This window comes from Erinaceus europaeus, chromosome 4 (genome assembly GCF_950295315.1).
Source record: "Erinaceus europaeus chromosome 4, mEriEur2.1, whole genome shotgun sequence".
NCBI lineage: Eukaryota > Metazoa > Chordata > Mammalia > Eulipotyphla > Erinaceidae > Erinaceus > Erinaceus europaeus.
In genome coordinates, this window is record NC_080165.1 from 15618525 (window position 1) to 15634179 (window position 15655).

At 53.5% G+C, this 15655-nt stretch overlaps 1 protein-coding gene across 4 annotated transcripts in view; it reads left to right on the forward strand.

Annotated features, from left to right (window-relative positions):
- GRAMD4 (GRAM domain containing 4) overlaps positions 1-15655 on the forward strand; it is a 78739-nt gene that overhangs the window by 39722 nt on the left and 23362 nt on the right. For 2 of the 4 annotated variants that reach the window (XM_060188795.1, XM_060188794.1), the window contains exons 2-4: positions 846-867; positions 962-1056; positions 3042-3162. Coding sequence is in view for 3 of the 4 variants with exons in the window: in XM_060188794.1 (XP_060044777.1) it covers positions 3063-3162 (100 nt within the window). In the remaining variant the exon portion in view is untranslated. Of the gene's footprint in view, positions 1-845; positions 1057-3041; positions 3163-15655 lie in introns of all 4 variants that reach the window. The other 2 variants (XM_007522467.3, XM_060188793.1) reach the window with 1 other exon arrangement.

The window sequence follows — 15655 nt, forward strand, 5'->3', positions numbered from 1 at the left end:
ACTCACGCCATGCCCCTTAGGGCTTTGGGGAGTTGCTGGGGTTTTCTGACCACACTGGGGTAGAACAGTGGGAAGCAGACACCTCGAGTCTCTAACTTAGTGCACACCTGCCCATTTGGACTTTGACGTGCCCTTCATGTGAGCATATGGTGCTGTCTCTCAGTGTGACCCTGTGCCAGGCTTTGGCTGCCCCTGCTTCAGGTCAGAGAGACGGTCAGCAGCCCACAAGTACCCACAGTCTGGAGTCTGTGCCAGGGAAACACATTGGGTACTGCAGGAAGGCAGTTCAGGCAGGTGGAGCTGTCTGGCCTGTGACCCTGGGGACAGGCAGGTAGGCAGGATAGGAATCCAGGACTCTCAGAATCCCAAGGGGCCCCTAGCACCCCCACACCATGGAGCATTGTGGTGGTTTTCAGAGGTTTGCCGTCTGGGCAGCCTGCAGAGCTGTAGCTGTGAGCACCTCCACCGTGGTTGGTTAGGAGACCTTAGGAGGAGTGGCCAGCCAGCCCTGTTCCCCTTGGCATGTTGTGCCCCCCACAAGCCTCTGCTCCCTAGGGCCACCCTGTGCACAGGCTGGCCAGTCTTTACAATCCGTCTGCAGGGTCCAGGCCTTGTGAGCAATGGCTTCCTCCTGTCTGTGGGGCACACGGGGACTGGCTTTACTGGGGAGCAGGGGAGGGGCTCAGGGGCCATGTTCATGGGTGATGGGATGCCAGGAGGAGCCCTGGGAGTTCCTCAGTGCAGGGCTGTAGCCTGGGGCTTGGAGCCTGGAGCTGTAGGGGCTGGGAGGGGGGCACTGTGTTTTGGAGACCGGCAGCAATGACCCCCCTTTTCTTCTCTTACAGGGACTCTGACCGTCATGTTAAGGTGAAACACAGAGGCTCAGTGCTGAACATGCTAAGAAGGCTGGACAAAATCAGGTTCAGAGGTCACAAGAGAGATGACTTTCTCGATCTAGCAGAGTCTCCAAATGCCTCGGACACTGAGTGTGGAGACGAAATACCCCTCAAAATACCTCGGACCTCCCCCCGGGACAGTGAGGAGCTGAGGGACCCTGTGAGTACCCCATGGGCTTCCAGGATCTGGGTGGCCCTTCTCCACTTGACCTCAGATCCAGATCCCTGTTTGGGAGCTGGGAGTTACCCCCATCCTTGGGGACCAAGCTGAGTGTAGACATGGGCAGCCATGACCTGCCAGGCTGAGCCGACAAGCAGGGCTGCTGCCCCCTCTGTCCTCTCCTTACCACCCTTTCCACACCCACCTCACTGCCAGCGGTTTGTCACCCGGCGCGCCAGGGATGACACAGAAGTGGGCAACTGCTGAGGATTTGCCCAGTGACTGTGTTTCTTTTCCTTCCCCACTGGTTTCTAGGTGGTTGACAAAGCTCTGAGGAGTGAGGGGACACTGCTGGCAACCTCCCTGTTTCCCTTGGGTGCTTGGTCGGTCCACCTGCTGTGACAGGGTGTCACCGGGCCCCACTGCTGCTGAGCCAGTTTGGCCTACTCGCCCACACAGAGCCGGTTCCCAAAGCCCATCAGAGAAACCCTTTATTCAGACTGGAGATGCCATGCAGCCCCACCTTGAGGGGTCCCTGCCTGAGGGTGGGGCACAGTGGGTTCTGTGGCCGCCCTTTTGACCAGATGTCACTGGGCGCACCGGTTATGAATGACCCCCCCCCCCCAGGGTGACCCCCTAATCTGGTGGCCTTTTGGTTTCCTGTCTAAGCAGCCGAGCCAGGCTTCATTGCACGTGTGGCCTGGGAATGCTCTCCCCACCCCCCAGCCCTCAGTGTTATTGATGCCTCTGGTGGAGCCAGCCGGAGAGCTCGGAGAGCTCGCTCCTGGAGGGAATGAATAATTTACTGCTCTGAGCCAGGCTGCGCTCTGCCCGGTCAGGCAGGGCTGCTCAATTTCCAGGCACTTGCCTCTGTCTGCCCTCGGTAAATTTGGCGGCTGGTCCTCTGGGTCCTGTTGGGTGTGTCCCTATTGTACAGGTCATGTTCACAGCAACACAGGCTCATCTTCGAGGAAAGCAAGGCCTTCCCTGCTCTAGCTGAGCGGGCCGAGCAGCTGCACCAGGACTCAGATGATGGGATCTAGGCTCAGCATGTGTGACCACATGTGGTTCCTAGCTTCCTGGCTCTCTCTCTCTCTCTACTGCTCTCCCTCTCTCCCTCTCTCCCATATCATTCATTCATTCATTCATTCATTCATTCATGCATCCATTCATGCATGCATGCATCTGTCTGACTGGCCATTGTAGCTATTCAACCACTGTCTTGGTGGAGACTTTGTCTGTTGAGACGAGGCTTCCTCTGAGGGGATGGGCACCAGGACTGGGGTGGGGGTATCTCTGTAACTTTCCTGGCTTAGAGCCTTACCCAGCCATGTATAGTCAGCCCTGGGCGCTGGCTAGCAGGTCTGACCTGCCCTTTGGGAGTTGTGGAGGTCACGGGTGCTGCTGTGCCAGGCTGGCTGTGCCTGGTACACCACGCTCCTTTCTCCCTGGGCAGCAGGACACCACGCTCTAACTGTGCCAAGCCCCTGGGCTCCTGGCAGCAACAGCCGCCGTAACCCAAGCCTTCCCTCAGAGTGCTGGGGTGGCAGGCCATGGCTTTGATCGGCCCTCTGTGGAACAGCAGATGGCCTGTGTTTGGCATGCACCCACCTCAGGAACCAGTTCCTGTTGGCCTTACACATGACCCCCACCACACTTCCTACCTCCTGGGTGTCCTGTTGCTGCAGGTCCTAACTAAGGGTGACTGAGAGGTGCCCATGGAAGGTCCCCTCCCTTTGCAGCCCAAGGTGGGTACTGTCACCACCAAGAGGTGTAGCGCCATGCTTCTGGTCTCAGCTATCTTGACTGTTTATAAAAGTGGGCCTCCAAGCATGTCCGTGCTGTTTAAGACGTCCCTTCCACTGGCAGGCGGAGCCAGGGTGAGCTGCTCTGGGTTTTAAGACAGCCCTTCCAGATGTGGCCCCTCAGAGGACTGTCAGGTAGACACTCGATGCTCCTCTGAGCCCTTGCTGGTTGTCTTCCAGGCTGGTCCAGGGACCCTCATCATGGCTGCAGGAGTCCAGGACTTCAACCGGACAGAGTTTGATCGATTAAATGAGATTAAAGGTCACCTGGAAATCGCGTTATTGGAAAAACACTTTTTACGTGAGTATCGGCAGGGGAGGAGGAGCTGCTGCTTGCACAGGTACAGCTGGGAGCTCAGGCAGGTGGACCCGTGATGGCCCTCACTGGACTCGTGGTGGAGCCAGCACATGGCCCCCAGGTGTGACTCTCCTGCTGCTGTTCTAAACGCAGCTTGGGTCTACGTGGTAGCCTTACAAAAAGAATGTCACCCAGGGAAGAACAAATGTTCTCAAACATCCTGATTACTAGGGTGACTCTGCTACGCTAGTATGTTTCTGAAAGATAATTCAGGGGGCTGGCGGTATGGCTGGGGGTGGGGCTGCTCTGCCATGCTGCTGAGCTGACCTAGATTAGTGCCCAGCACCCACTGCTCTGGGGCAGCTTTGGTGTCTTTTTTTAATTTTTGTATATTTATTTATTTATTCCCTTTTGTTGCCCTTGTTTTATTTTTGTAGTTATTATTGATGTTGTTGTTGGATAGGACAGAGAGAAATGGAGAGAGGAGGGGAAGACAGAGGGGGAGAGAAAGATAGACACCTGCAGACCTGCTTCACCACCTGTGAAGTGACTCCACTGCAGGTGGGGAGCCGGGGGCTCGAACTGGGATCCTTAAGCCGGTCCTTGCACTTTGCGCCACCTGCGCTTAACCCGCTGCGCCACCAGCTTTGGTGTCTTTCCCTGTCTCCTCCTGTTTCTCTGTGTCTGTCTTTCTCTCTCTGAAAATGTTGGTCCTGAGCAGTAAATTTTCAGCAACTAACACACACACACACACACAAAAAGTTCACTCAGGGGAGCCGGGTAGTGGCTCAGCGGGTTAAGCGTAGGTGGCGCGAAGCACAAGGACCGGCATAAGGATCCCGGTTCGAGCCCCCGGCTCCCCACCTGCAGGGGAGTCCCTTCACAGGCAGTGAAGCAGGTCTGCAGGTGTCTGTCTTTCTCTCCCCCCTCTGTCTTCCCCTCCTCTCTCCATTTCTCTCTGTACTACCCAACAACAACGACGTCAATAATGACTACAACAATAAAACAGCAAGGGGAACAAAAGGAAGTAAATAAATAAATATTAAAAAAAATTAAAAAAAAAAGTTCACTCAGAACTTACTAGGTGACTTTTTAAAGGAATCTGAAACGTTATCTTTGTTCCTTTGTTAGTTTTGCCTCAGGGAGGGAGGGAAGCGGCTCTCACTGTTTGTCCACGGGCCACACTCACGGCACCTGCCCTCTGCAGCTGGGGCTTTGCCCTCTGGGGACCGACAGCAGAGGAGCCGGTATTGGACTGTGCTTCGTAGATCTTACTGCTTTAAACTCATTTAGATATGTTGCCTTTGATACCCTCTGCCTCCCCCCTCCCCGCAATATCCTCTCTGCTCTATAGGGGAGGAAACTGAGGCCTGAAGGGCTAGGGGACGTCACTAGACCAGCACAGCCCCTGATGAGTAAGGGGTATAAATCAGGCAGATTAACCTACCCCCTCCCCCCCAACACGCACTGCCCCACGTGTGACAGCATGGTTACACCTCGCACCAGGGTGTGAGTGGCCCTTCTGGGGGTATAAATACAGGAACCCAGAAACAACGCCCTTTGTGTGCCCAGAGCCTTCCTGGAGGAATGGCACTTGGCTGACCTCGGGGGAACATGGTCCCCTCACCCAGTCCCAGGTGGTCACTCAGCCACAGGGCAGGTCCTAGCCCTCTGTGCATGCAGTCTTGGTCCTTGCTCGGCCCTCCCTCAGAAGCTTTTCCAGATGGGGTGGCAGGGGTCCCGTGGGTGCTTGGCCAGCTCTGGTCAGATCTTCTGTGCAGAGAGAGGTGCCTTTGTTTGGGTAGGCCCTGCTCAAGGCCTCCACCATGAACGTGCCCTCGGCTCAGCAGGTGGCACCTTGTGAATTGGGCAGCCACTTGTTGAATGAAAGGGGATGGGGTTGGCAGGGGCATTGAATAGGAGCCATGAGGCCTCCTGTTAGCCAGTGTGGTGAGACAGCCAGGATGCTCAGTGCCTCCCCCAAGGCCCACAGATCTGTGTAGAAATGGGGAAGAAGGGGCCTGGCGATAGCGCAGTAGATTAAGTGCACTTGGCGGAAAGCGAAAGGACCGACGTAAGGATCCTGGTTCGAGCCCTGGCTTCCCACCTGCAGAAGGTCACTTCACAGGTGGTGAAGCAGGTTTGCAGGTGTCTGTCTTTCTCTCCCCCTCTCTGTCTTCCTGGTTTCTCTCGATTTCTCTCTGTCCTATTCAGTAACGACAGCAGTAACAACAATAATAACTGGAACAATAAACAGCAAGGGCAACAAAGGAAAAAATTGGCCTCCAGGAGCAGTGGATTCATAGTGCAGGCACCGAGCCCCAGAGATAACCCTGGGGGCAAAAAAGGGGGAGGTGTCGGGTGATAGCACAGCAGGTTAAGTGCACATGGCGCAAAAGTGCAAGGACTGGCTTAAGGATCCTGGTTTGAGTCCCTGGCTCCCCACCTGCAGGGGGGTCGCTTCAGGAACAGTGAAGCAGGTCTGCAGGTGTCTATCTTTCTCTCCCCCTCTCTGTCTTCCCCTCTTCTCTCCATTTCTCTCTGTCCTATCCAACAACAATAGTAATAACCACAACAACAATAAAACAACAAGGGCAACAAAAGGGAAAAAAATGGCCTCCAGGAGCAGTGGATTCCTGGTGCAGGCACTGAGCCCCAGCAATAACCCTGGAGGCAATAAATAAATAAATAAATAAATAAATAAAAATAAATAAAAGAAAGAAAGAAAGAAAGAAAGAAAGAAAGAAAGAAAGAAAGAAAGAAAGAAAGAAGCGAAACAGGGAAGAGACCTCCTGGCTTGGCATCTCAGCTCTGGGTCCTCGGAACCATGTTCAGCATCTGTTCTCACTCAGCATCTGCCATAAGGACACGTCTCTTACTCCCAGGAGCACATGTGTAAGTGCAGAGTTCAGCTCCCACAACCTGGGGTTGGCAGTTACGAGCCTTCCTTTTCAACTATGGGAAATATCAAATAGATGCCGAAACAGGCACATAGCGCCCGAGCCTCTTCTGCGCCACGGTCAGCTTTAAGCGCCCACTTCCTGCTGGTTTCCCCACAGTCCCTCCTCCACCTCCTACCCCCCACTGACCCCCATGGGTCTCTGGAAGCCAATTCCAGCAAACAGCCTTTTGTTTCATTTGTAAATATTTCAATAGGTAGCCAGTTATGTTTTTAAAACAAAAGCCACAAGTCTGGTGTCAGAATTAAAAAGCAAATCATACCCCCCCACCCCGAGTATCGTCATATAGCAGTTAAATGAAGCTCAGATCCCCTAGTAGTCCATCTGCCCCCTCCTCTCTCTCTATTATTATTATTATTATATATTATTTTAATTTAATTTTTTTATTTCCACTAGGGTTACCACTGGGGCTCAGTGCCAGCACTAGGAACCCACTGCTCCTATAAGCCATTTTTTTTCTTTTTCTTTGTTTTATTTGATAGGACAAAGAGAAATCAAGAGAGGAGGGGGAGGTAGAAAGAGAGAAAGAGACACCTGCAGACCTGCTTCAATGCTTGTGAATTGTCCCCCTTGTAGGTGTGGAGCAGTCGTTCAAATCTGGCTCCTTGTGCATGGTGATATGTGTGTTTAGCTGGGTGTGCCTCTGCCTGGCCCTCTCCCCACCCCCCCCCTTTCTTTTGTAATTCTTTGAATCAGCCACCCAGGTCCATACTCTCTGACTTGTGGCTGCCCCTATGTCTCCCTGTGGGTTCTGTCCACATCTGTCCTTCACCGAGGACATCAGACCACCACGCTACACGTGGAATAGAGAGAGAAAAATGGAGGGAGACGGGGGAGATAGGGGGAGAGGGGGGGGGGAGAGGGGGGGAGAGAGAGAGAGAGTGAAAGAGTCCTGCAGCACTGCTTCACCGCTTATGAAACTTCCCCCCTACAGGTGGGGACCAGGGGCTTGAACCCAGGTCCTTGAGCACTGTAATGTGTGCACGTAACCAGGTGCACCACCATCTTCTTCCCCCATGCTGCTCCTTGGGAGGAAGGTAATGTGCGGAGCCCGAATAAGATTCTCAGGTGCTGTCCCCTGGTAGTAGTTCCTAGATCCTTCCAGTGGGCAGGGCCAGGACATCAGGAGTTCATATTCAGATAATTTCAAATCCATATCCAGGACAACTGCTCTTTTGAAAAAAAGAAAATCGTAATGAGACACATAAAAGTTGGCATTATAACTGTTTTTAAGGGTCCAGTTAAGTGGGGCTTAGTACATTGCTAATGCTGGGTAGTCATCACCACCATCAATCTTCACCATTCCTTTCATCTTGTCAACTGAAGTTATATTTCCGTCAGAAAACACCGCCCTGCACCCTCCCCAGCCCCCGGCGTCTGCCGTTCACTTTGTGTCCGTGAAGATGGCTTCTCTCGCAGCCTCCTGCGAGGGTCCTTTGGTGACTGGCTCCTGTCACCGAGCACAGTGCCCTCAAGACCCGTCCGCATTGCAGCAGCTGTCATAGTCGCCTTTGCTGTGAAGACAGGCTCACACTTCATGGAGGGTGTGGAGCACTCTGCCAGGGACACTTGGTTTTCTTCCACCTTCTGGCTATTGTAGACCTTGCTCCTGTGGACACAGGTAGACAAGTAGCTCAAGTTTCTGCTCTCAAGCATGAGGCTTTAACTTATGCTCATCAGACTTATCCCTGAATCTCTCTTTCCCGCTGCAAAAATGAGTAACATCAGCAGTTACTCATTTGTTTTATTCCCCAGCAATATGCACAGCAGTCTCAGAAAAAAATACTGAAACCACCGCACCTGGGCTCATTTCTAGTCGTGTCTTCGGGGCCTGTGTCTGGAGGGACCTGCATCCAGTCACCTGGAAGCGGCTTTGCCTCTTCATGGCCGTGACATCAGCTCCATACAGACTGAATTTATCTCTTTTCTTTTTTGTTGTTGGTTTTTCGGAATTGGTTTGGACATAATTTCAGACCTACACGGAAGTTACAAGAATTTTACAAAGAATTCCTGTATCATTTTTGGCCAAGATATTCCCCAAAGGTTAACATGTAACCGTACTTGTCTGCCTAACACGCCCACGTGCCCTGCACCCACCTGTGCTGCTTATTTTCTGTGCTATGAGATGTCATGTGTAGGCACGGTGCTGTCTAGGGCCTTGTTGGACTCCATGCCTGCACAATTCCGCTGCCCCCAGTGTACTCTTGTTTGTTTTTTTCTCCAGATAGAGGGTGAGAGAGAAAGGGACAGGGGGAAAGAGAGGCGACAAAGCACTGCTCCACTATTCATGAGCTGTACCCTTTGCACGATGCTCTGCCACGGTGGTTGGGACTCACACCTGGGTCCTTGCACTTAGTGAGTTGAGCTTTCTATCAGGTGAGCTAGGTCCTGGCCCTAGTCATCATCATCATTATTATTACTACTACTACTATTATCATTTTACCAGGGCACTGTTCAGGTGGCTTTTGGTGGCTTCAGGGGTTGAGCTTGACCCTTGGTATATATGTCCTTTTTTTTTTTTATATTTATTTATTTATTCCCTTTTGTTGCCCTTCTTTTCTTGTTGTAATTATTGTTGTTGTTATTGATGTCGTCGTTGCTGGATGGGACAGGGAGAAATGGAGAGAGGAGCGGAAGACAGAGATGAGGAGAGAAAGACACCTGCAGACCTGTTTCCCTGCCTGTGAAGCGACTCCCCTGCAGGTGGGGAGCAGGGGGCTCGAACCGGGATCCTTACGCCGGTCATTGTGCTTTGCACCACATGTGCTTAGCCCGCTGCGCTACCGCCCGACTCCCGGTATATATTTCTTAAAGCAAGAGTCTTCTCTTATCTAACCACAGCACAGCTAGAACTTCAGCTTTATTACAACACTTATCTAATCTAAGACCATCCAAGTTTCACTGTTTGTTCCACTGATGTCCTGTGTAGCAGAAGAAAGTCCCACACCACGTGTGACACTCAGTTGCCACCTCCCTTTAATCTCGAAGACAGCTCAGTCTTTCTTTGTGATCCTGACTTTGAGGTTCCTGAAGAGTGCAGCTCAGCGGTGGCGTCTCCTCCTGGTGAGATTCTGCCGAGGAGCATCCCAGGTGCAATGCTGTGTTCTTAGCAGGTCATAGCCCTTGGTCCCTGGTGTCACTGTGTCCTCTGTGTGTGCTGTAGAGTTCTTTCACAAATCGAACCAGAGGGGAAGACAACATATTGGTTATGAAAAAAGTCATTCATGCCCGAGGCTCTGAGTTCCCAGCTTCAATCCCTTATACCACCATAAGCCAGAGCTATGCATTGCTCTGGTACTAAAAACAAAAATCAAATAAGTTTTTACGGTTAGCTAAAATTTTGTTCACATGGTGGGGGCTAGATGGTAGTGCAGTGGGTTAAGCGCACATAGTGCAAAGTGCAGGGGTCAGCATAGGGGTCCTGGTTTGAGCCCCCAGCTCCCCACCTGCGTGGGGGCGGGGGGTCACTTCACAAGCTATGAAACAGGTCTGCAGGTGTCTTGTCTTTCTTTCCCCCTCTCTCTCTGTCTTTCCCTCCTCTTTCCACTTCTCTGTCCTACCCAACAACAGCAATCACAACAAGGGCAACAAAGTGGGAAAAATGGTCTCCAGGAGTAGTGGATTCATTGTGCAGGCATTGAGCCCCAGCAGTAAACCCTGGAAGCAAAAAAAAAAAAAATGTTCACATGGTTTCAAAGTCAGGGTATTTTCACAGAAATTGAGTTTCTCTTTCCATTCCCCCCAGCTTATCCCTATAGAGGACCAGTGGTCTGTTCAGTGCACACTCTACCCTTTCACTGAAGCTTTATAGAGCATGCGTGTATGTTCTTTCTGCCGACCCCCCGCTTCCATGAGTATGACTTATTCTCACTTTCTCCGAGTCTACCAGCCTGTCCAGAACAGCAGTGGAGAGGCCTGCGCTTCATGTTCCCTTCAGCTCCTTGTCGCTGGGTCTAACCCGCCAGTTGCCGTTTGCTCCCTGTAGTTGCAAGTGGTTCTCTCCAGATTTCTGCATGGCCTCACTCACATCCTGATCACCAAGCACAGTGCTGAGTGTGGTCAGAGCTTGGCAGATGGAGGAAGAGATTGCAGAAAGCGTGGCTAGGATGGGGAATTTGCAAAGGAAAGCCTGCCTCTTCCTCCACCCTCCCTCCCATCTCGCTACCTAGGGACCCTGGTACATAAGAAAAGATGTAACACACTCCCAGGACCCACAGTAATATTCAGGTCGCCTCTCTACCTGTGCCTGAGGGCTGGCTTCACCCCCTGGTCTGCATGAAGCATTGCCGAGGGGGTGAGGGCGTGGGGGGACTTTGGTCGAGGTTTGGAACAGACTCTGTTTCCAGACTCAGCCAGAGACTGGGGGCATTTTACCATTTGGGGCCTGAGCTCCTCCATGTGTAAGGGGCCTAAGTGGGCGGTGGTGAAGCCCCATTCAATTACTCACAGTACTTTCAGAAAGTGGATGACAGTTATTCCTCTCGAATAGCTGGTACACAGCGGCTCTCCTCATTTATTAAATAGTGACAAGGACAAATGCGCTCAGAAAGAAAGGACATGGGATGGAGAATGTGAACCTGGAACACCTTCCAGCTCATGATGGAGGCCAGGCTCTTAGGTTTGTTAGAGAAGCACATCAGTAAGTCAAAAGCATCATTCATCTTCACTTGGCCCCGGATGTGTTTCGGAGTGACTGTCTCCTGAGCACAAGCGCAGGCCGCCGCAGCCTCTGTGAGGTTGGCTGGTGCTCACGCTCACCTGCCGCATGGGGGGGAGTGGGATTCTCCACAGTGGGCGTGTGGGCATCTTGGCTCTGTCCAAAGACCACTTAGTGTGGGCTCTGAATTGTGGCAGGAATGTGCTGTGCAGCCCCCCGGGTCTCTAGGCCCATGTGGCTTCCCTGTGGATGCAAGTGGTGGTGGTGGGCAGTGGGCAGTGGTTCTCTAATGCCCAGGAGCTACTTCTCTCCCTCCTGAGGGAAGGCACCTAGGCAGAAGGTGTTCTGAAGGGGCCCCTGGCTGCTGAGACTTACAGAGGGGGCCCAGGGGAGGGGGGAAGCTTCTGAGTGATGCAGGGTCTGGGAGACCTTTGTCACCAGCAACGGCTTCTGAAAACATAAAGACCTGGAGGGCTGCCTGCAGCCCACAGCTAGAAACATCCAGAAGAGACAGGAAGTCCCAGAGGAGACAGGAAGGAGTAGGGTGATCAGGCACCCCTGGGACCCACAAAGTTCCCTCCGGAGAACTGAAACTATGCGCCTCTGGTTTGTCGGGCTGTGTGGGGCTGAGAAGATATGTGCCCGGTGCCTAATTTGCTCTGCCCTGTTTGGGCTGGGCAGAGCTGTCCACGGCGATGTGCTTATGAAGCGGTTCCTGCCTTCTCATGAGGCCAGCATATGGGTGACTCAGACTGACAGGAAAGGGACAAACAGATTGGGTGAGCAGAAGATGAAGAAAGACAGCTGAGATGAGACTGGACACCTTAGACTTTAGAAAACTTGTCTGAAAAAAAAAAAGTAAATAAAATTGACAACTCCTAAAACAGTTAAATCCCTGACCTACTGGGCCAGCTTTGAATTTCCTATTTCACATTCACTGCCTGGTGAAAATCTATTCACTGGAGTGTTTAGCCCTGACTCCTCCTGGTCCAGGTCCAACCTTTGAGCACAGAAGGGAGCTGGCTCCCCGCCCTACCTGTTCCTGAGTGTGTGGGCTAGACAGAGAAGGCCAGCCGATGGGGGCTGAGCACAGATCAGAGTGGGCCAGTGAGAGAATGCTCTCCTCCTTGTACCCAAAGGCCATCCTCAGTTCCTGAAAATAGCTGTTCAGGGTGGGAACTCAGGTGGGATTCTATTTCTTTCCTTTTTTAATTTTTTAAATATTTATTCATTTTCCCTTTTTGTTGCCCTTGTTGTTTTATTGTTGTGTTATTATTATTGTTCTTGTTACTGATGTCATCGTTGTTGCATAGGACAGAGAGAAATGGAGAGAGGAGGGGAAGACAGAGAGGAGAGAAAGATAGACACCTGCAGACCTGCTTCACCGCCTGTGAAGTGACTCCCCTGCAGGTGGGGAGCTGGGGGCTCGAACCGGGATCCTTACGCCGGTCCTTGTGCTTTGCGCCACCTGCGCTTAGCCGCTGCGCTACCACCCGACTCCCACAGCTGTTGGTGGTTTGTGCAGCCTTCATGAGTGACCTCCACAGTTGGCAGCATATAACCACCGCCAGAGAGAGATGTGGAGGACCATTTCCGGTTTAGCAAGGCATTTCCTATGAGGAGCCGTTTCTCCAGGGGAGGAGAGGGTGAAGCAATGGTTGAGAATCCAATGGTTTATCCACTGCACCACCTCCTGGACCACAGGGTGAAGCAATGGAAAGTATGAGAGCTTCTTCACCCAGTTCAGAAACCACCAACCTCTGGTCAGTCTGGAAGAACTGAACTTGGCAGGGCAGGGCTCTGGCTTCTAGAAAGGTCCAGATGAGGAGAGGGGAGGAGGGCTTTCCTGGGAGACCAGGGCCCTGGGGCCTCCAGGTGTGCAGGCCTCCCACCTGGCCAGGTGGTAGAAGTGACTTTTCAGTGGTCCCTGCCCTATGCTCATGGCAGGTGGGGAGGAGTTTTATTTAAGGATTGCCACTTCTTATTTTTGGCTGCCACTGGGCTTGTTGAGTTGTGTGCCAAGAGGGCTCCTGATTGCAAGCTCTACTTTTACAGGTTTAAAAATAGCCTCCAACTGTGCTCCTTCCCACCCAGTGACTTACGGGGACTGGTGGTGGGGGTCGAACTGTGGTCCATGCTGAGCTGCTGCCTCTGCCATCCCCTGAGTCAGTCTGGCCATGAACTGGGTACCCAGAGTCACCATTCAGCTTGCTGTGCCTACCCTTTCCTCTCCCAGCCCCCATCCCAGAGAAAGGGAGATGTGACAGCTGGACCAAGTGGGGGCCTGCTATTCCCTTAGGAGTGAGGCTGTGTGAAATGCTCTTCCGTGGTTCTGTTTTCTGGTTTTGGAGCCACTCGCCTCCTGTTGAAAGCAGGAGCCTGCAGTCTCTGAAGAAATGGGCTGCAGCCTGCCTGAACTTCCTTTTCCTTATCAGGGTCCCTGCAGACGCCTGTTAGGAGACACCTGGCTTGTTAGGTCTGGCAGCAGGAAAGGGGCATCATCACTAAAGCCAAGTTTAGGAAGTCCGGGTGCCTCTGAGGACGAGGGGCTCCTTCTTGGCCCACACCCACCCTGGGCCTTGCCTTTACCCCCATCTGCAGCCCCATTTTGCTGCCCCCGCTGTTCTTTGTAGGCAGTGAGGGAAAGAGCACGTGCCTCAAGGAGCATGCCTGGCCTCCCTCACGTGCCTGGCCACCTCACAGAGCTCACCTGGGCATCCAGGTGAATGGGCACCCAGGAGGGAATTTACAATCCCAGCACAGATTTCCTCTCTCATACACCTTTGGATTGGAGATGGTTTGGGGGTTCTGATGCTCAGGCAGCCCCTGGAGGACATGGGTACACTCGGGATGCTGGGTAAGAGGCATCCACATTTGAGTGACCAGCTCAGCACTTTCCCCTTGGCAGGAAGCCAGGCCTCTCCTCTTTTCTTCCTCTAAGAGGGGAGAAATCGCCTTTGTCCTGTGCAGAAGCAGCTGTGCTCTGTGTGCCACAACTGACCTAAATGTGTCACATTGCAAGGAAGCCGGCCCATGAGGCCCACAGTCCTCAGTTCTGATCGTTATCTGGGCCTGGGGAGGGAGAAGTTCCCTCCGTGCAGGGAGCTGACTGCTCAGACAGAAAGGACTTGGGGAGAAGTGCAGGCTGAGCTGTCGTCCTGTAGCTAGGATAGAAGGCACCTGGAAAAGGCAGGAAGTCTTCTGTGACTGCCAGGAGCCAGGATGAGCAGACTTGCTAGGCTGAGTCGCTAGGCCTGTGCTGCTCTCCCCGAGGGCTGTTCCCACACTGGAGCCAGGATGTCCTGCCCTGCAGCCTGGGATGGGGGTACAATTGGGGAGGACTCGAGGGATGAGGAGTACAGGGCTTTAGGGGTGCTGGGGAAGAATGTTCACCATGGCTGTATAGCCCTGACAGTCTGGGGCAGGCTGATTCCCACGCGGGAGCTTCAGCACGGCACCCTGGGAGCCCCTTTGCACCCTCCGTGGGTGTGAGCACAGTTTTACACACTGCTAATACCTGGTGGGTCTCGCCCTGGATCTGCCTGTGCAGCTAGCTCAGAAGCACCCCTCCTCTGAAAGCCCCTTCACTTTGTTCAACTCCTGTGGATCCTGCTTCATGAATCTTGGGGGGGGGGGTGAGTTCAGTGGTCAGGAGTCCCCACTTAGATGACCCTGGGCAGTGTGAGTCCCACACTGCGTACCCCTTTGCGAGGCTGCCTGCGGACTGGCCTAGTGTCTTCCTAACCATAGCACCTCAGGAGAGGGACATGGAGGCATTGGCAGGGGGCAGAGGAAGGTGCCAGCATTGACAGGTCACGGGGGAGACTGAGGGGGTCAGCTTTCCAGAGGTTTCCCCAGCGAAGGGACCCTGCTGTCAGCAGGCCCAGTGCGCACTGGTTAGTGAAAGCTTCCAGCCAGTCAGGCACCCCCTAGGTGGACCTGGGCCTGGGAATTGTGGGTTCCTCTGTCTGTACCCTCAACTACCCATGAGGCATGAGGGTCGCTGACCTCTAGCCTCTCCCATCTGCCCAGGCACCCTCAGCACCTAAGGGCCCAGCCGCCTGTCCACTACTTCAGCACATGGTTCTCATCTGGGGCTGCTGTGCTGACTTTGGCCTCAAGTTTGGACACTTGGGCTCAGTCAGCTCTGTGTCCCCAGGTGTGGTGAGGGCTCCAGGGGGAAGGGAGGTGCAGGAATGGGTGCTGTTGAATTTCCCTGAGCATCTGTCTCTCCTACCCAGATGGAAGGATCTAGGCCAGTGAGAAGCTCTCCTTGTCTGGCAGCAAGGGGCAGTGTGGGCTGTACTGAGTCCCATCTTGCCCCCGACTCTGGTGAATCTTTGGTCACATCCTGAGGCCACAGGGATGCTGTCTGGAGCAGCAGTCATGGTTTTCCTCTGGGAGCCCTGCTCTGCTGGTTCCGAGTCTCTCTTCAAATCCATGATTGGGATGCTCAGTGACTGTCACCCAGGCCTGTAACCTCCAACCTCCCCGCTCCCCCCGGAGCCCATCTAGATGACCCTCAGCCACTGCCTTGTGAAACAACCTTGCTCCCCCACCCGCCCGGCAGCCCTTGACCTTGGGGTATCGTGGTGTACGGCTGGCTGTAGTCCTTCTGTCACAGTGGTCAAAGCTGATGGCTTCTGTTCTGGGGGACTCCTCTAGCTAATCCCCCCAAACTTGTTTCCTTAGTGAACCCCCTACCTTGGAAGTAACTGGTTGGGTAGTGACAGGCTGTCTGGGACCCACCCCGCCATCTGAGCCACCAGCTGGTGTGGGCTGGTTTGGTGTTGGGGCCTCAGGCACCATGGCCCAGCATGGGAACCCGGGGCTACAGGTTCAGGGCCAGCTGGCCCAGTGCTCACAGGTGCGCAGAGCT